This window comes from Hyperolius riggenbachi, chromosome 5 (genome assembly GCF_040937935.1).
Source record: "Hyperolius riggenbachi isolate aHypRig1 chromosome 5, aHypRig1.pri, whole genome shotgun sequence".
In the NCBI taxonomy this organism is placed as follows: Eukaryota; Metazoa; Chordata; class Amphibia; order Anura; family Hyperoliidae; genus Hyperolius; species Hyperolius riggenbachi.
Window position 1 is genome coordinate 414,750,461 of NC_090650.1, and position 20,530 is coordinate 414,770,990.

Below are 20,530 nucleotides of genomic sequence, written 5' to 3' on the forward strand. Positions count from 1 at the left end.
TTGTAAAAAAAATCCAGTAAATATTTGGAGTTTTATTTCTACTATTCTTTTCTATTACACAGCTTGAATAGGAACTCCACTAAAACAGCAATGGGAACTGCACTATATGCATACACATTGACTGACCTCCAAATTGAATGGCATATTGCACATTTGTATAGCTTTTGCAGGGAGTGCATTTGTAAGGAATAAATAAAATACTGAGAATCCCCATGAGGAGATGGGCTAGTGAAAAACCTGTCAGTTCCATCAGATTTCCACTAACTACTGTAAGTGACAGCAACATAGGAGAAAGGTCATTTATAGCTCATTTTTCTCTGAAAGAAACATGCTAATTGTATGTGTTTCAATGCATTTAAAATTTTACAGTTTCTTGTGATAGTGATCCTATGAATTTCAGCTGAATGACATTTTATTTCATAAAAGCAGATCTGCACGTGTTTATGCCATTCCACTCTCCATACACGTATACATATCTGACCAAATGTCTCAAACAGATCAATCCCTCTCCGATCAGAATCTGAACATAATTCAGATCGATTTTTACCGCAAATCAATCGAATTTGCAAACAATGCTGCTCGTTTTGTTACAGATAACCAGCAGATTCTATCAAAATCATTGAATCTGCCAGTATAGATTGATGCGTATGTATGGCCAGCTTTATGATCAAAACCTGATCGATCTGCTGTTCCTGGACCTGGGTTGTCAAATTGGCTCCTTAAAAGGCACTTTATTGACAAGTTTAATAATATCTCCTGGTAGAAAGCTGTGAAAAAGTGAATTGCATACGGCCAATTGTTTTAATTTCTTGTATAAATGATTTAGTCAGTGTTTGCCCATTGTAAATTCTTTCCTCTCCCTGATTTACATTCTGAAATGTATCAAAGGTGGTGACATCTTTAGTCCTGCCAGGTGATCTATGCGGAATGTTTGTTTACTGAGAGTTCTGAAGCCAGTAGAAAATATGCCTGGTCTCCCAGAATGCTCTGGAAGGAGAATCCCGCATATCTAAACAGCCTAGGCTAAAGGCTAGTACAAACTAGCAATTTTGATTGACCAATGATTGCTCAATTTTACCACCTCCATGTAGTATGACCATTTACCTATATAAGCTGCATAGAATTGAAAATCTGTTTGGCCCTCATACTACATGGAGGTGGTAAAATTGAGCAATCATTGGTCAATCAAAATTGCTAGTGTGTACTAGCCTTAAGGATCACTGGGAGGCTGGGGCTACATACCAAAATACTGTACAGAAATGTATAGATATAAGAAGTGTTTCTGATGCTGAAACCAGGGAAATGCCCATAAAAGTGGGTATCCTGAATAATGTATTGCATTCTAATATACGTCACTACAGGGCCTCTTTAAAGTGGGATAAAACTTCAATTTAACATTTGATAAAAATGTCTTTTCCTACTTTATATTACCCATACAGTTGTCATATTTGCTTTTGTGCACAAGATATATTGCTTGTTTACAAATTACAATATCCCAAAGTACAGTTTATCTGCTCTTAAAGCTGCCATTGCATTTTATTGCATAGCTGCTGTATTAATAAATTAATATCTATAAAGTGATCACTTCTCAACTCTCTGTTTCTCAGCTCAGTGCAGTTCAGTTTCAGCAATCTGCTGGCTGTTTACTAATTGTAACTGACAAAGGAATGTAAACAAAAGATAAGGTTATCACATCTTTGGATGTGCCCAGAAGCTGCCCACTGAAGCAAGGAGCTTCCCACTGAAGAACAAAGTGCTGTGTTTAACTGTTTGAATGCTGTTCAGCTACAAGTTTTTCTGTGTGGATTTTATGCTGTAAATAATCTTTTAGAGCAGGGGTGTCAAACTCAAATACAAAGTGGGACGACAGTGAACAGTGGGACCTAGTCGCGGGCCAACCTTAATGTCTATTGGCCACCTTCTTCCTTTATAAATTCCTCTGGTGTCTAATTACCCCCATACAGTTCCCTGGTGTCTAGTGGCCCCCCTTTCTCCCATATACAGTTCCCTGGTGTCAAGTGCTCCCTCCCTCCCCTATACAATTCCCTGGTGTCTAGTGGCCCCCACCCTCCCCTATGTAGATCCATGGTGTCTAGTGGCCTCCTTCATCCCCTATCCAGTTCCCTGGTGTCTAGTGGCCCTCTCTCCCCTATACAGTTTCCTGTTGTCTCAAAGCCCCCTCCCCCCTCTATACACTTCCCTGGTTTCTAGAAGCCCCCTTCCCTGTACAGTTCACTGGGGTCTAGTGCTTTCCCCTCCCCCATATGGCTTCCCTGGTGTTCTAGGGGTTCACCTCCAATATAGCTTACCTGGTAGTCTAGAGAGAGCCAAACATAACTGCAAAGTGGAGAAACCACTTGGAGGCCAAATTTGATGGCTCCAGGGGCCAGATTTGGCCCGCGGGCCAGAGTTTGACATGTATGTTTTAGAGTGAAGAAGAAATGCTGAGTTTCATTTGACTTTAAGTCTCTCCCTTGCTGTCTCTCTGCTGATACCTCTGTGCTATGTTTGCCTTTAGGTCCTCGCTATAATGATGGATGAGTTCTCAGATGCAGAGATATTCTGTGATATTCTGGAGGCTGCTAATAAACGGAATGTATTCGTCTATCTTCTCCTGGACGTCTCCAAAATACAGAGTTTCACCGACATGTGTGACAAGCTGCAGGTGAAGGACGTGCATCTCAAGGTATGGAACTTGACTGCCATGTACATCCCTATGATCAGTGGAAGGCACTGAGACCAATGCATGAAATTTGGTGTACGCAGGTAGCGCAAAGCAAGGGGAGCGTCATCCCTAAAGGTGCCCATAGATCTAGCGATGGAGGGCGAAGAAAAGATGAAGAGGCACTGTGCCTTTAAAAACCTATTTTAATCGATCCAAGTTGGCATCACATGCAGCGGAGGTTAGGTAGATGGCCTGACAGCCGTTTCGCATACTAACCTGTTACTGCCTCTGATGACGCGTTAGAACGCGAAACGGCTGTCATCTACCTAACCCCCACTGCTACCTGCTGTATGTGATGCCAACTTGGATCTATTAAAATAGGTGTTTAAAGACACAGTAAATGGTTTGTTTGTCTTATTGAACAGGCCAGCAGTAGGTACAGTAGTGGTGCGATCAGCAAGCGGAGACATATCTGGATTTGTACTCTCCATCAACCAAGGCCAAGTGTCACTAGACCGCCCCCCCCCCCCAACCGCCCCTCCCCAACACTATTCTGTCCAAAAACCTTACTAGTAATCACCCATTTGAATGGGGTCCTGTCCATTGCGCTGCTCTGCCCTCTATTCAACAAAAAAGCAGCACATGCTCTGTCCACTCGTGCTCCCTGCAATTCCGCGCTTCTGCCAGAATGTGCACAGCAGCCAATACTGTTCTGGGCATGCATCCTTCAGAAATGACGCTCGTGTATGAGCAGTATTTGTCAAGTACACATACCCATAACACTTGCCTCCTGTGCACATCCAGACAGGAGCGCCAAAATATAAGGAGCGCGAGTGGACAGAGCATGTGCTGCTTCTTTGTCAGTCAGAGCCACAGACAGGTGCCAATGCAGCGCAATGGAGAGAAGCCCACCCAAAACAGAGAACAGGTAAGTAACAAATAACATCTTGTCAGTATACAGGAAGAAGGCGGCTTAGTAGCAGAAAGCTTTTTCTTTTACTTTTAAGAATCAGAATCAGAATCAGCTTTATTCGCCAAGTACGCGGAATGACGTACCCGGAATTGTTTTTGGTACGCATGGCATGGCAGTCGAACATATACAAACATAGCAAACATATATACAACATAGCATTGCACTACATCAAGAATAACATAACACACATGGAGTGAGCCTAGGGGACATGCATTCAGGGCAAGGGCCAGGGGATGGCTGAACTGGTCATGGGGGGCTCGAGTTTGAGTTCAGAAGGTGTACCGCCTGAGGGAAGAAGGTATTCCAGCATCTGGTGGTTCTGGAGGGGATGGCTCTGAAACGGCGGCCCAGTGGGAGAAGCTTGAAGAAGCGGTTGCCGGGGTGGGAGGGGTCCTGCGAGATCTTGATGGCTCTTGTCCTCATTCTGGTAGTGTGGAGAAGATCAAGGGGTGGCAGGGGTACTCCGATGATCTTTTCTGCGGTGCTGATTACTCTATGCAGTTTGTACTTGTCCCTGGCAGATGCCCCTGCATGCCAGACGCTGAGAGAGGAGCACAGGATGGATTCCACGGTAGCCGTGTAAAAGCTCTTAAGCAGTTCACGCGGGATGCCGAATTTTTTTAGCTGGCGCAAGAAAAATAGCCGCTGCTGTGCCTTCTTTTGGATTTTAGTGGAGTTCTCCCACCATCTTAGGTCATTAGTAATGGTTGTGCCGAGGAATCTAACGCACGGTTTTAGTGGAGGTCTCCCACCATCTTAGGTCATTAGTAATGGTTGTGCCGAGGAATCTAACGCATGGAACCCTGGAAACCTCGGTCTCCCCAATGTGAACTGGAAGGAGGGGGGGCGGACGCTTCCTATAGTCCACAATCAGTTCAACAGTCTTTGCCGCATTGAGGACGAGATTGTCTTTGCACCAGTTGCAGATTTAAGGTAACCATAATAGCCAGTAAATGATCAAAACCTGATTGAAAACTTTCTGCCTTCACTAAGGGCTAACCTAGTACAATACTCTACTACTACAGGTAATTAGAAGGATCCTAAACTACATACAATGGCATAGATGTAGATGTCCTTTAAACAGTGACAATATAGTGCTTAAAACAGAAAGACAGATCTTAAAATGAGTCAGGAAAGAGTCAACTGAAGCGGAGATCACTGCTGCCATAAACATGTCTGGCTAGCTAAACAGTCATAAATTTAAGATAGATCAAAGAAAGTCTTTAACGGGAGTCATTCTGACAGCTGTAGGAGAGGGGGAGAAGTAACTAGCAGAGCTGAAATTCCTCTGTGGCAGTAGAGCATTGTACGGTGTATCATCCTGATTCAAAACTTCTTGAATTCCCCTGAATGTGTGCATTAAAACTGAATGCAGTTCTGTCTGCATTACTGTAAACTGGCACTTTTCACACAGCAGCATGTACTGTATGTCCATCCTACAAAGGACGGGATAATCATCAGATATGCAGGGAGTACGGGAACTCTGGAATTTAGACATCAATGCAGAGCAGGGCGCTGCGTTGAGGACCAGAAGAGATGCTTTACTTTAACATATGACCTCTTCTCTCTCCAAGTCTTGCCGCCCTTCTTATCTTATCTGATTTTATCGCCCTAGGCCATGGCCGTTGTGGCCTTCCCAGAATCCGGTCCTGAGCGGAGATACAAATAATTCCAAGTTGATGCAGGATTATGAAAATTATGAATACAAACCTACGCAACTTAAAAAAATAGACCAGTGCCGTTCCACTGAGGTTCATTTTCAAGCTGCATAAATTTCCATACAAAAATGGCATAATCCTGCAACAACCTGGAATTATGCGCATTTCCTTTACCATCTCCACTCTACAGTTTACCTTTGATGATGACAGTTTTTCAGGCACTTTAATGTTCATAAAACAAGAAAAAGCTGCGCTGATGGAAACACAAAATCACATGGAGCGCTCTAAACTAAACAATACTGTATGTTGTTGTCAAATGTCACTCAAAAGTTATTAGTAGCGCTCAATAGCTTGATTTAACAGAGGGAATTGAAAACAGTCACCATCCAGCTGCTTGGCAACCATCAGGGCGGAGCCACGTCACATGATCGAGAGTACCAGGAAGTCCAGGACGTGAGGGTCTGAGGCAGCGTGCATGTGAGCGGCTACCCGGGACTGCATCCACTTGTGTGATTACATGCCTATTGATCTCTTACGCTTGTGAGTTTGATGATTTTAAAAAACTTTACAGCATTAAATGATTTTACACTATACAGCGCTTTCTTGAGTTTTAGAACCTGATCATGGTGAACTGAATCCTATCCCCTGACTACGCTATACATCCATACCTCCGGATTTGTTGGAGGCTGATTGGGTGAGTGCGGGCACATAGGGGGAGTGTGTTCCAGCACAAGGTGATTGTTCAATGTAGGTGATGGGCAACACTTTTGTTACCGGATTACGCTATGTGCTTTTTGTCTCTTTCCTTTAACATGTCGGCTGATCTGTGAGGAAACTTATTGAATCCTGGGACATTCAGTTTGATGGTTGCCAAGCAGCTGGATGGTGACTGTTTTCAATTCCCTCTGTTAAATCAAGCTATTGAGCGCTACTAATAACTTTTGAGTGACTTTAATGTTCATGATGACACCCAACCTGACGCTTCACTTTGTTGACCTTCCAGAATATATCCATCAGGAGTGTAACGGGTGATGTCTACTGTGCCAAGTCTGGAAGGAAGTTCTATGGTCAGATCCATGAAAAGTTCATCATATCGGACTGGAGATGTGTCCTTTCGGGGACGTACAGGTAGGTGGTGCTGGTCTGACACTGTGGAATACAAACTTGCTTTGCTGTGCATGAGTTGCTACCAAGGCGGGATTGATACTTTTTGTACCCTTAGGCCAAGTATGTTGTGGTTCCCCTTTCTTGTGCAGCTGCGCTACCCCATTCCATGTGCAGCCCCCTCTTCCATGTGTAACATCCATGTACATCAGTCCCTTTCTTTTATCAACAGCTCCCTTGAGGATCAGTTTCCATTTTTCATGTGTTCCTCCCCTTTTTTCATATGTAAAATACCCTCTTTCAGGTCCAGGTCCGCCCTTGGGCTGCAGCCACCTAAGGCTTGGGCCTTTGTGGCCTTGCAAGAAATCTGGCCCTGGTCACTATACTGGCACTCCAACATTTTCAAAGAATTGCACTCCTTTTAGAGAAGGAAATTCTTAAGACAAATAAAAAAAATTCAGTACAAAATAATTCCTTTCCCCCCCCCCTTCTGTGGCTATAATGAACTTTTTCACATCTGGATATGGAGGTAGCCAGCCTGAAATCCATAAATTCTCTGAACACTCGCTGATCTAGAAATCCGAGTGTATGTTGCTCAATAAACTGTCTCCGTATGTGCCTGTTCCTTGTTCTGCCCAAAGCTACGTGCTTATAAAGCTGAACGAAGAAGGCAGTCGTACAATCCAACTCTTCTGAACTTATATTTTGAAAATCTCAAATCAAGTCTTGAGTACGGAGTTGCCATCTCAGCTTCTTTTTACTGGGTATTATGGTCTGGTCTTAAAAGAGGAGCTGTTAGGTATAAGGTCTAAGAGAAAATAAACACATATATCAGTAGCTAAAGATTGGCTGTACTTACATTACATATGCATTTCACTGTCCACGTTTGTACTTCACATAATTTTCATATAGTATTTGCAGAGAATGATGCTCCTGACAGCTCATGGCAGGTTCCATGTTTGTCTGTCTCCTATGAAGCCAAATGTGTCGTCATGTCCTGCCTGCTTCCTGATGATTCCACTCTCACAATACCCTGGCAATGAATAACACTACTGTGCAGTGAATATTAATTGGCCATGTGGCTAGGAACAATAGCGGACTCCTGCAGTGTACTCTGCCCGAGATTTATTAGTGCTGTGAGCTAGACTGTTACATGCTGTTGAAACTTGAGCCTCACTAGCAGCCAGGGGAGGGCCCCAGAATGCTTTGCAGTATCTGTTATTCGGCTTGCGTCCTCCTTAGGAGCCTGGGAATACAGAGCCTTGCTGTCAGCAAACATCTAAAGTAAGAGAGATTTTTAACTGCAGTATTGCCTTTTTGGCTTCCTTCTAAACTGTTTAACATAGGAGAATAGAGGTTTAAATTAGCTTTTGCAGCCTGACAGTTACTCTTTAAAGCGGATCCGAGATGAAAAACCAACTATAACAAGTAACTTATCTATATATCTTATCTAAAGTTTAGATAGTTTAAACAGCAAATCTAGCTGCAAACAACTTCAACAGTTTATGATGATATATTCCTGTGATACAATGAGAGCAGCCATGTTCTGTTTGTCACATTACACACAGGCAAGCTGATAGCATCTCCTGCCCTCAACTTGTGACAAATTCACTCCCCTCTCCTCCTCCCCTCTGTCTCTGAAATCTCTGGCTAGTAACCTCCTCCTCCTCCTGCCCAGACTGATCTCCAATAAGCCCTTGCTACAGTGCCAAGGCTCTCTGGAGAAGCTGTGGGCGAGGCTTGATTAGTTTATAGCGAATTAGAGTATTAAAACAAAAAAAAAATATTTGGCTTAAGGAATGCCCTATAAGCTATACGAAAGGGACACAATTATGCAATGAGTAAAATTTTATCTCGGATCCACATTAAGTGATATTTCATCTATGGTCTAAACCCTAGACCATAGATAAAATACTACTTTAAGAGCAGGCCATACAAAACAGCATAAAACTAAGGGGGAAAAATATGTTTGGTTTTCAAATTACTGGAAGGGTTAAAAATTCAAACTTCTAATTGCTCAGAAAGTAATTGGTAAGATTGCCATAGCCATTCCAAAGTTATCAGATTGTGTTGAGCTGTAGTGAGCTTAGTAAGCAATGCAGAAAAGCTTCTGCTGTATCCAGGTAGGAGGCACTTTCTCTGCTGTAATTGCTCAGCAATTAGTTAATTACAAATCAATCTGATAATTTTTCCCGCAACCAGCAATGTTATCAGTGAGCTTCAGTGTAACTATTCCTACCAGTGATTATTCCTTCCAGTGATTATACCAGTCTTTTTTTGGCTTTCCATGAGGTTTCTTTTTTTTTTTTTTTTTTTTGTAGTGCTTTTTTTTTTTGTTTTTATTGATTTTTTGTTTGTTTTTTGTGGTGTTTAAAGGGGAACTATAGTGAAAATAACATAATGAATAAAATTGCGTATTTTTAACAATATTCATTTAGACAACTCCTAGACTGTGTTTGCCATTGTAAAATCTTTTCTCTCGATTTTACTTTCTAAAATTTATCACTGCTGGTGACATCTTTAGTACAGCCAAGTCACCTATGCAGAATGTTCGTTACTTTTATGCACAGAGGGAGATATGCTTGCTTGGCAGTTGGAAAAAGCTGTTATTTCCCACAATGCAACAAGGCTCACAGACAGCAAACTGTCAGGACCATGGCCCTGACATCACACTGAGGGAGGGGTTTCACTACAATATCATCTACACAGACCCCCCTAATGATCTATTTGAGAAAATGTAAAGTTGTCACGTGGGAAATGGGGCATCAGCTACTGATTGGGATGAAGTTCAATTCTTGGTTAAAATTCCTCTTTAACCATTTATGCCGCGTGGACCTGCCACAGCCGCAGGGGCGCGCTAGTCACGTCCCTGCAGTTTGGGGTGCTTTGCGGACGATCGTGCAGGCAGATGCCAGCGATCCCGATGTTGCCGGGAGCAGGGGGGATTGGCTGCAGGTGACAAAAGTCCCCTGTGCCAATCCGTACATGTCCGCCGAGAATAAACGCTGTTTTTGTTCAAAAACAGTGTTTATTCTTAAATAGAGCCGCCGCGCTTCCTTCTGCCTCCTCTTTCCACTGCCGATCATTAACCTCCACGCAGGTCACCCGTGATCACAGGCTTCAATTGAAGCCTGCGTCACTTCCCTAGTTACAATGTAGCAACAAATTGTTTCCTGTGTAGCGTACTTATACGCTAATAGGATTTGCTCAGCAGGGACTTCTTGTGCCCAAATAGTAAAATTACACCTACTGACTTTAGGGAATAAAAAAAAATTAAATTATTATAAATTTATGGGCTAAAAATTAGCGATGGATGTAAAACTGAAAAAAATTTACCTTTATTTCCAAATAAACTATTGTCACCATACATTATACTAGGTATATAATTTTAACATTGCAATAACAGGGACACATGGGCAACTAAAATGTGTGGATTTTAATTATGGTAGCATGTGGTATTTTAAAACTGTAATGGCCGAAAACTGAGAAATAATGATTTTGTTTTCCTTTTTTCTTAATTATTCCCGTTAAAATGCATTTAGAATAAAATAATTCTTAACATAATGTACCACCCAAAGAAAGCCTAATTGGTGGCGAAAATAAAATAAGGTATAGCTCATTTCTTTGTGATAAGTAGTGATAAAGTTATTGGGGAATAAAAGGGAGGAGCGCTGAAATGGGAAAATTCCTCTCATCCATAAGGTGAAAAATACCTGCGGGATGAAATGGTTAATGTTTAAAAGCAAAAATGCAATTTTGATCATTCCACTTCAAGTAAGTTATGAGGCGCTGTTGTTACATTCACCTAAATAAGTGACGAGGTTTTGCAAAACACGTTGCCCTATTTTAGTGCTCGGTATATTGCTTTTTTTTCCCCATATAATGCTGACCTAATTCTTCAGGAGAGGTAACACCAACACTACCTCTACATGTTAAAGTGAACCCGGGGTGAGAGTGATATGGAGGCTGTCATATTTATTTGCTTTTAAAAAATACCAGTTGCCTGGTAGTCCTGATCTATTTGGCTGCAATAGTGTCTGAATAACACCAGAAACAAGCATGCAGCTAATCTTGTCAGATCTGACAATATTGTCAGAAACACCAGATTTGCATATGCTTGTTCAGGGTCTATGGCTAAAGTTATTAGAGGCAGAGGAGCAGCAGAACAGCCAGGCAACTGGTATTACTTAAAGGGGACCTGAATTCAGAACTCCTCTCTGCTCTAAAAGAAACAGAACAGCATAACAACCTTTAAACGAAAAACATTTCTTTGTTACAGCCGATACAAATACTACAATAAATCTGCACTGTTTCTACTTCCTGATTCATGGAAGCAGACATATTGTGTACAGCCTGTGCTTTCAAATGGGTTTCTCTACCATAGGCAGTCATGTGACACAGGGGAGGGATCAGATTACAACTAGTGATTAGACACAAATGAGGGGGAATTACACAGGCTAACCTCCTTAAATACATACAAGGTGCATTTCTGTTATGTTTTTCTGGTGTCCCGTGCAAGAGTTCAGGTCCACTTTAAAAGGAAATAAATATGACAGCCTCCATATAACCATCACCTCGCTTCACTTTAAACTGTTTTTAAGTGTTTTATCGCATTGCATGCCTCCATAATAGTTCTTTTTCAAGTGGAAATTATATGCAATCATCTAGCAATCATATGCTTATCTCCCATCTTATAGATGCAAATAGCAAAAAAAAAAATTGCTGATTACATCAGGAAAAAACAGGTATTATCGTGTGTGTGGTGACTGGAGACTTCAAAGCCAGCGTGTAATCTAGAACTAACAAGCACATAAAGAGCCTTTTATGCAGCTGCTGATTGCTGGGAAGCATGTATAATGAATGAGACAGGTAGAGGTGTGGAGTGCAGCCCTGCAGGCAGTGGGTGAGACTTCTGCCACACATTGTCCCTGTGTAACCGTGTGTGTACCCTATACCAGCCACAAGCCGTCGTCACAGCGCCTGCTGTCACGGCAACACACAGGCCTCAATTCACGGAGCATTATCAAACGTTTATCAAACACTTTATCAAACGTTTGATAATTTACCTCATGGGTAAAATCTCATTTTAAATTCACTAAGGTGTAATATATTTATTGAATATTTTACTGATAAAACGTTCAACAAATATATAACACCTTAGTGAATTCAAAATAAGATTTTACCCATGAGGTAAATTATCAAACGTTTGATAAAGTGTTTGATAAACGTTTGATAATGCTCCGTGAATTGAGGCCACAGTCATTTCCTTCATTTTCACCATTTTTGTTTTACTTATTAAGTGTAGTAAAAAATTTGACTTTTCAAACTTTCTTTGAGATAGTTTGAAATATTAACATTTAGTATTTATTAACACCGACATCTTCCGCAGCGCTGTACAGAGTATAGTGTCTTGTCATTTAACTGTCCCTCAGAGGGGCTCACAATCTTTATTATTATTGGTGAATGAATAGATTTCCCTAAATTGGTCTTAGATTGTTAGGGACATTAGATTATAACAAACCATGCATGCATCGATGTTTTAACAACAGATTTGATCACTATAATACAATACAATTACATTTTAAAGCACTTTTCTCCCGTAGGACTCAAAGCGCATAGATATGTCTCAGGTCAATACAGGGTTGTAGGCTGGACTGTGTTACAGAGTATACATTCAGGTGTTTATAAACGCCAGATTAAACAGGTGGCTTTTCAGTTTGGATTTAAATGCTTCCAGGGATGAAGATGATGTCCTGATTGGGTGTGGCATGGAGTTCCAGAGTGTAGGGGCAGCATGACTGAAGGATCTGTCTCCAAAGGTTTTGAGGTAGACTCTGGGGGTGATGAGCTATAATCATGAGTGTGCCATGTGTGAAGATGTGTTGACTGACTTGGAGACAAATAGGCACAACGATGGAATAAATGTGTTGTTGAAACTATGAAAAACAAATCAACAACAGCTTGTTACGTAATAAAATCATCTTTTCTGTTTGGAAGCTTTTCAAAGTGTCCTCCAGTCAGGTATGTGGCTAATAGTGGAGACAGGTTTTTATTCTGATCCGGTAAATTGATGCCTTCATATCCCATAATCACAGGATCCTGTGCCCTAGAGACAGAGCCGTGGATCCAATTATGGTATAATTACCGCATAGGTGTGATGTTACGGCGCTCGGCTGTAATTTAGAAAACGCTATAAAATTTCATTGTTGCGGTGACTTTATCTTGTTCTTTTGGAAAAGCCTGGGGTGGGCTGACGCAGGTTTGGAAAAAAACGTATCGAAAATATTCATGAGAACAGACTGTACCAAAAGAGGACAGGGAAAGATCAGATGATGATTTTATCATGTCCAAAACGGTACTAAAATTTTGTATACAAAGTAATCCAAAAATCTGCCCAAGGTGGTGCAAGACCAACATTTATCTTAATACCTCCAACATAATGGACAGAGAGGCCCATATGCAATTAACTTTTTCTCCTGAGTTTTCGCCTAGGAGTTAAAGAGGAACTTCAGCCTAAACAAACATACTGTCATTAAGTTACATTAGTTATGTTAATTAAAATAGATAGGTAATATAATCTCTTACCCACCCTGTTTTAAAAGAACAGGCAAATGTTTGATTTCATGATGGCAGCCATCTATTTGGTTGAAAGGAGGTGACAGGGAGCATTAGACACAGTTCCAACTGTCCTGTGTCCTGAACACCTCTCCCAGTTGCTAGGCAATGTGAATAACAACATAGGAAATTCCATCATGCTCTGCACAGCATCAGGGAAAAAAAGCCCGGGCTTTTTTTCTTTGATGGGTGGAGCTTAGCTAAAAATGCAGCTAAAAATGGTGCTTTGGTAAGAAAAACAAAGTTCTGACGCTGTGAAACTGTTAAAGAACCGCCAAGCCTTTTCAGTTCTGCTGAGTAGATTTTTAGTCCGGAGGTTCACTTTAAGTTTACATCTTCCCTTTATAATAACCTTTTAGCACTTTGCAACTGAAAAAAGTACCAAATTGTCAAAATTATTTTGAGATTCAGGGGGATAAAAATTTGGTGTGATGAGAGGTAGTTTGTGCACCATCCATTATTTAAAAGGATCCAAGCTGGGAATCATCTAGTTAACGTTTGTACCGAGTTAAGTTTTCTCCATTAATCTGAGACTTGGATTCTCCATTTTACCAGCAACCAATAAAGAAATCTCAAAACTGGGGAAATGCTTTAGCTCTGGGTACTGGGCAACACTTTCAGCACATAGAATGAGAATCCCTGTATAAATCTGATTTCAGGGAGACGATTGAGAGCTTCTGATAGTGCAGTAATTGATTTAAGGCTCATACATACACTCAACAAAAGTCTTTTAAATGCACAATTATCAAACAACTTGAAGAAGTTGGACAACTTTTGTCAAGGCATTATCACTGGTAAGAAGTGACCAACAACTGATAAGACAAAGCTCAAGTCAATCCAACTGTTGGACACAACTTCTCTCAGTTGTTTGCCTAGTCAGTCCAACATGGCAATGTGTACAGAAGTCTGCTATGACTTTTCAATGACTTCCATTATTAGTCGCTCACCAGTTGAGTAACAATATGTAAATTTGTAGTTGTTTGTCAAGTTGTCCGTCAAGTCATTGGCTATCATTCATAAAGGGGTTGCCGGTAAAGTAAATCCATGCGGGAAAACACCGCTGGCGGTATTTTAGACTTCTGGCTGCTCATTCATAAAAAAGTATCCAGTTGCGATAGCAGTGCGGAGATTCCCCGAACTAGGCTGGCGGTAGGCAGACGGTAGGCTTGCGGAAGCACAGGAAGCTGCCAAGTTGATACATTTCTCCGTGTTCCGCTCTACTGCAGCTGCCTGGGAGGTCTGTGTCTTCATTAACTTAACATTGTTATCACCACATCAGAGGGAGCGGTACTTCCCGACCTCATACCGCTTGCAGTAATCTTTATGAATTAACATTTTGTTAATTTTTTTACGGTAATCACCACGGTGATTTATTGCTCTGCTCGGTAATGTCAGCTTTTCATGCGGAAAGAACCTTTATGAATGCCGAATTTGCTAAGTGTTCGGTAAAGTGAGCTGTTTTAAGCATTTCCGCATGCGGAAATGCTTTATGAATGATAGCCATTCTGTGTGTATAACAGTTGTTTGCACGCCAAGACGTATCTTTCCAACTTTTTTAATTGTAGTTGTTTGTAAAGTTGTTTATAGTAAAAGACTTTTGTTGAGCATGAGAGGTGTTAATTGATGGGTTGGAACAGAGGCACCAAAGCAGTTTAAAAAGGGAGGTATTGGTGGATTTACCCCAAAAGGACTCAGAAAGTCAAGAATCTGTTCAAATAAAACTTAAGATGTATGCTGCAAGCAAGCAACACGTTTTGCGGGTATTCACCCGCTTCTTCAAACAATGAAAGAGCAGCTTTTTCCAAGCTCTTAGCCAAAACAGAGGCACTATTTTCGGCTAAAATCCACAGTGGTTACCTTGGTGGTAACCCGCCCTTGTGAGTACCATTTCACTTGATCTAAATACCTAATCTTGTCTAATATATATATATATATATATATATATATATATATATATATAGTCTATTACTCTATTTTGGCACCTCTTTTGGAGCTGATCAATTTCTTAGAGCAAAGCTGAATTTTCACTTTAGAACCCCTTGCCGAAACTATCCAGCTTTCCCATCTGCTGCAGCTTCAGGGAACTGTCTCGCTGTATCTTCATCATTGTGGATGACGTTACATAAACTGGTGCAATGTTTTCCCGTCACATGGCGCACATTGGTCAGCAGAGCTGCTCTCAGAGCCTGGGACGTACGTAGCGCACCTGCCACTTGCATTTTTCCTCCTTCTTTGGTATGGAACCTAGGGCTGTGGCTAAGTTTATAAAACGGAATATCTGAGAACTCATTCTTGACATTGATAAATGGAATCTCGAAATGAGCTAGTAGGACTGGAACAGGCACAAGCTCAGGGCAGTACATGCTTCATTTCAGAGCAGGAGAGAGAGAGAGGACAGGTGAGGACAGGTGGAGGTGAAAGGATCAATCAATCAATGTCTGGTCATATGTGGCCCCTTCACCATGACTGCTTATTTAAAAAAAAACAACAAAGATATGTAAATCAACATTGGGGAAGAAGAGGGAAAAGACTTACACTATCTTCTATTTATTATTATTTTTTTTATTTATATACTTCCCAAATCCATGTTATACAATACACAACACATAGGACATACTGCGCCATGTCCTACTAACTTTTCTCCTCAGTTTCTCCTCAGTTTTCTCCAAGGAGATAAGTTTTCATCTCTGAAATAACTTTTCAGAACTTGGCAACTGAGAATGTACTAAAATGTAGGTTATTTTGAGTAAATTTGTTTTGGTAGAAACTTTAAGGGCCCTTTTCCACTAGCAATCGCTAGCGTTCGCGCTGAACGCTAGCGATTGCTGAATCGCAAAATGTAAAAAATGACCAGCGATTTCCCGACGTTTGCGGCCGCGATTTTGCTATGCTATGCACTGCATAGCAAAATCGCGGCAAAAGTCGCTCCGTGGCGCGATCGCGATCAAGTAAAAAACGAATCGCGGTAGTGGAAATTACCTACCGCGATTCCTATGTTAAAAAGCAAACCGTAGCGATTTTAAAATCACTAGCGGTTTGCGGTTTTGCGATTAAGCAGTCGCAAACGCCCTAGTGGAAAAGGGCCCTAAAAGTATTTTATTGGTAAGCTTAGAAAATGTCTCCTTGTACAAAACTCAGGAGGAAAGCCAATAGGATATGGCCCACTGTTGGAAATGCAGAGTTTAAAGGGGCACTGTGGCGAAAAATTGTAAAATTTAAAATATGTGAAAACGTAAACAAATAAGAAGTACGTTTTTTCCAGAGTAAAATGAGCCATAAATTACTTTTCTCCTATGTTGTTGTCACTTACAGTATTTAGTAGAAATCTGACAGAAGCCTCAAACCTGGTACAGTGAAATTTGTATTTGTCTCAGCCCACTAATGGCCCAGCATTGCCCGGGTATGTATTTGGCTGGTTTTGGCTGCGCCCACTTTTTCTAACCCTAACACACAATTACTCAATGACCAAGTTTGTGAGCTTTGCGGTCCTTGACATCAATAATTTGCATTGAAATGAAACAAATCTGATTGGCTTTGGCTCCACCCCCTTTTCTGAATTTGAAGCCCAGTCACTAAAAGGCCAACTGTACCAGGATTGAGGCTTGTGCCATTAGCAGTGCAAGAATGGCAGCAATGAAATATTCCACTTGAAAATTAATAGGTTAATTTTGATTGGCTTTTGTAGGCTCCACCCACTTTTTCTAAATATTAATCCCAGTCACTCAGTGACCGTCTGGGCAAAGTTTGAGAACCCTGTGATTAACAGTGCAAGATTGGCTGCAGTTTATATTTTCCCAGTGAAACGTGTATTTTCTCTGCACACGTTTTGGTTATGGGGATAAAAAGTATCCTATATGTTATTCCAGGTGATGGACTATGTGTGTGCCAAATTTCATTCAAATCCGTTAAGCCATTGTTGCGTGATCGAGTAACAAACATCCAAATGTCCAAACATCCAATCTTTCAGATTTATAATATTAGTGAGATATATAACACTAATGCTGGGTACCCACTATGAAATTTTCTGGCCGATTTACTGTCAGATCAATTATTTCCAACATGTGCGATTTGCTTTCTGATCAATTTCCGTTCCCTTTACTAGGAAATTGCTCGGAAAATGCTAAAAAATCGATCGGAAAGCAAATCGGACATGTTGGAAATAACCGATCTGACAGTAAATCGGCCAGAAAATATCATAGTGTGTACCCTACCCAGCATTAGGCTGCCCATATGCTAACACTGCAGATTTGTAGTTGTTCAGGTAAATGATTAAAATCTACTCCCACCACTGCACCCCAACATGCCTGATCAATGTTTAATTGATAAAATGGTTGAATGGGGATTGAAATGTTCCTTAATTTTTTTTTTTTTATTCAACATGTAGATTGATTCTAACATCTGTTTGAAAGATTGTGCTATGTATGCCTGGTTTTCGGAATAAAATCCTAAAATAGGTTTGAACTATTTAACAAATTAAATAAATAGGTTTAAGAGAGAGCTGAAATTAAACAAATGTGATTGGCTATTTGTGGCCCACCTCCTTTTCAGAATTTAAACCTCAGCCTCCCAGTGACTGACTGTAGCAGATTTGAGGCCACTGCCATTGAGAGTGTAAGAATGGCAGCAATGTAAATATCCCCCTTGAAAATCAATAGGTGAATTTTCATTGGCTGTTGTAGGCTCCACCCACTTTCCTGAATATTAATCCCAGTCATTAAGTGACCAAAGGTGTCAAGTTTGAGAACCCTCCCAATAACAGAATGGCTGAAATCAATCTAACAAATCTGATTGGCTGTTTGTGGCTCCTCACCCTTTAGTGAATTTGGACCCCAGTCACCCAATGACTGACTGTATCAGGTTTGAGCCCTCTGCCATTAACAGTGTAAGAATAGTAACAATGTAAATATTCCCCTTGAAAATCAATAGGTGAATTTTGATTGGCTGTTGTAGGCTCCACCCACTTTCCTGAATATTAATCCCAGTCATCAAGTGACCAAATGTGTCACGTTTGAGAACCCTCCCAATAACAGAATGGCTGAAATCAATCTAACAAATCTGATTGGCTGTTTGTGGCTCCTCACCCTTTAGTGAATTTGGATCCCAGTCACCCAATGACTGACTGTATCAGGTTTGAGCCCTCTGCCATTAATAGTGTAAGAATAGTAATAATGTAAATATTCCCCTTGAAAATCAATAGGTGAATTTTGATTTGCTGTTGTAGGTTCCACCTACATTTCTAAAAAATTAATCCCAGTCACCCAGTGGCCAGCTGAGTCGAGTTTGAGAAACCTGCCATTAACAGTGTAAGAATGGTTTTAGTTTATATTTTTGCATGTATAAAATGTAGTTGTTGGCACCGCCTACTTTTTCTAACCTTGATATGCAGTCATTCAAGTTTATGAGCTTTATGAGCTTTCGGTTCCTTGGTATCAATACTTTGTATATTCTTATTGAAATTAAACAAATCTGATTGGCTGTTTGTGGCTCCGCCTCCTTTCTGAATTTGACCCCTAATCACCCAGTGACCAACTGCACCAGGTTTGAGGAATCTGCTATTAATAGTGTAAGAATGGCAGAAATTTAAATATTCCCTTTGTAAATGATTGGCTGTTGTAGGCTCCATCCATTTTCTTGAATATTAATCCCAGTCACCCAGTGACCAAGTGTGCAAAGTTTGAGAACCCTGTGATTAACAGTCTAAGAATGGCTGCAGTTTACATTTTCCCATTGAAAATGAATCGGTGAAATTTGATTGGCTGTTTTATGCTCCACCCACTTTTCCTGGATTTGTAGCCTGTGCCAAGTGTGGGGACTCTGGCTTGATTACTGTGAGAATGGCAGCCTTTTACATTTTTTCCATTGACATGAATAGGTGAAATCTGATATGCTGTTTGTAGCTCCGCCCAGGTGTGCAGGGGGGACATGAGACCCCCAGAATATATCATCCCAGGTAGTAAAGGATTGGTATACCAAGTTTCGTTCAAATCGGTCAAGGTCTTTTCAAGTGATCACGGCACATACATACATACATACTTACATACATACATACATACATACATACATCCGATTTTACATATATAGATTGTAACCTAATCTGATCTCTCACTATCCAAAAATGTGTTTTATTTTTATTCAGTACAAATTATATTAATATAAATAATCATAGGATTTATTTTAATTAAATGTATATTACATTTTTATTTTGTTATTGCTTCCTTTTTATTATCACTTTGGGTAATATACTTTATTATATATTTTATTAAATCAGTCAAATTAATTTTTTACTTTGAGCTGGTGTGACCAATGACTGCTTTGACACAAATTCATCAGTGTCTAGAAGAAATTCTTGTTTTACTGCTCTGTATAAAAAAAATGTATACTCAATAACTTGGTTTAATTATAAGTCCCCAAATGATGAGGTTTGCTTACTGTAAAGTCACAAGCTTGCCTGCAATAGCCGTAAAATGTTTTACAAAAGCTTCAAACCAGCTAAAGGAGCAAATAAAACATACATTTGTAATTTTTCATACATTAAATGTATTTTTAGTGCCAACCATAATAAATAAAGACACTAATATAAGAGTAACATTATGTATTCACTTTGATACTTATCTTTATAAAAATTCAAGTGAAGGTAAATAGTTATTTTTATTTTCTGTTTAATTTGTTGAAAATACATTGTATATTCGCAATACAGTACTAAAAAAAAAATTCTTTCTAATTAAAAAAAACCTGATTTTTTTTTTACCACAAACATTTGCGAAAAGGATTGAAAACATTTATTTTTTGCACAAACATTTGTGAAAATGCGAAAAATCTCAGACTTATTACAAAATGATTTTTAACGCCATTTTCGCTTGAAAGTTGAATTTTATACGGTTTTCGATAAAAAGAATATCTGCATTTTCGTTCATCACTGCTTGAAATGTTAGAAAGTCAGCTTATGTTATGAAGAATCAAGATTCAATTTTATCAGAAAAAAATTAGCAATCAATTCAAAAGGTGAGGAAAGTGAGAAAATACAATTTTATTTCAAATTTCGTACATGCTCCAAAAACCAACCCACCAAAAAACAAAAACTGATCTAGACCTTTTTCATGGCTGGACAATAGTGAACTCTGTGCCCCAGCAAGCCTCGACTGGATTTTAAAAAAGTCCACTACTTAGTGACTACCTATCGGTGACTACCTGTACACACATTTATTAAAAAAAGAAACATTCATAAATCTCCATCATCATCTCTTGTACCCACCATATTATATCAACTACTTGAAGCCCAGCCTCTGTCGGCACAGCCCCATATGCTGAACAAGAACAAGGGGTGAACTACCTTGTTTTCCACTCAGTTTGATGTGCAGCCAACCAAAATAAGGTTCTCACGGCATTTCCCCGTAGAGGGAGAGGCTGTGATTTGGTTGAGATGTTTTGGTGCACATGCACAATGACTGTGATGGATCCTGTGCCCCAGGGGTTACTAGCTCTCTGACAGCTGGAAAGTCACTAGTAAGACAAGAT

The 20,530-nt window shown here is 40.2% G+C and overlaps 1 protein-coding gene across 2 annotated transcripts in view; it reads left to right on the top strand.

The window, feature by feature from the left end:
- The window catches only part of FAM83A (family with sequence similarity 83 member A), a 52,316-nt gene extending 34,027 nt beyond the window's left edge, over positions 1–18,289 (top strand). Inside the window, exons 2-4 of one of the 2 annotated variants that reach the window (XM_068234939.1) lie at positions 2,519–2,686; positions 6,300–6,424; positions 18,237–18,289. In XM_068234939.1, the coding sequence (XP_068091040.1) occupies positions 2,519–2,686; positions 6,300–6,424; positions 18,237–18,255 (312 nt within the window). In that variant the 3' untranslated portion in view covers positions 18,256–18,289. Of the gene's footprint in view, positions 1–2,518; positions 2,687–6,299; positions 6,429–18,236 lie in introns of those variants that run through there. The other variant, XM_068234940.1, reaches the window with a different exon arrangement.
- Positions 18,290–20,530: the final 2,241 nt, after the last annotated feature.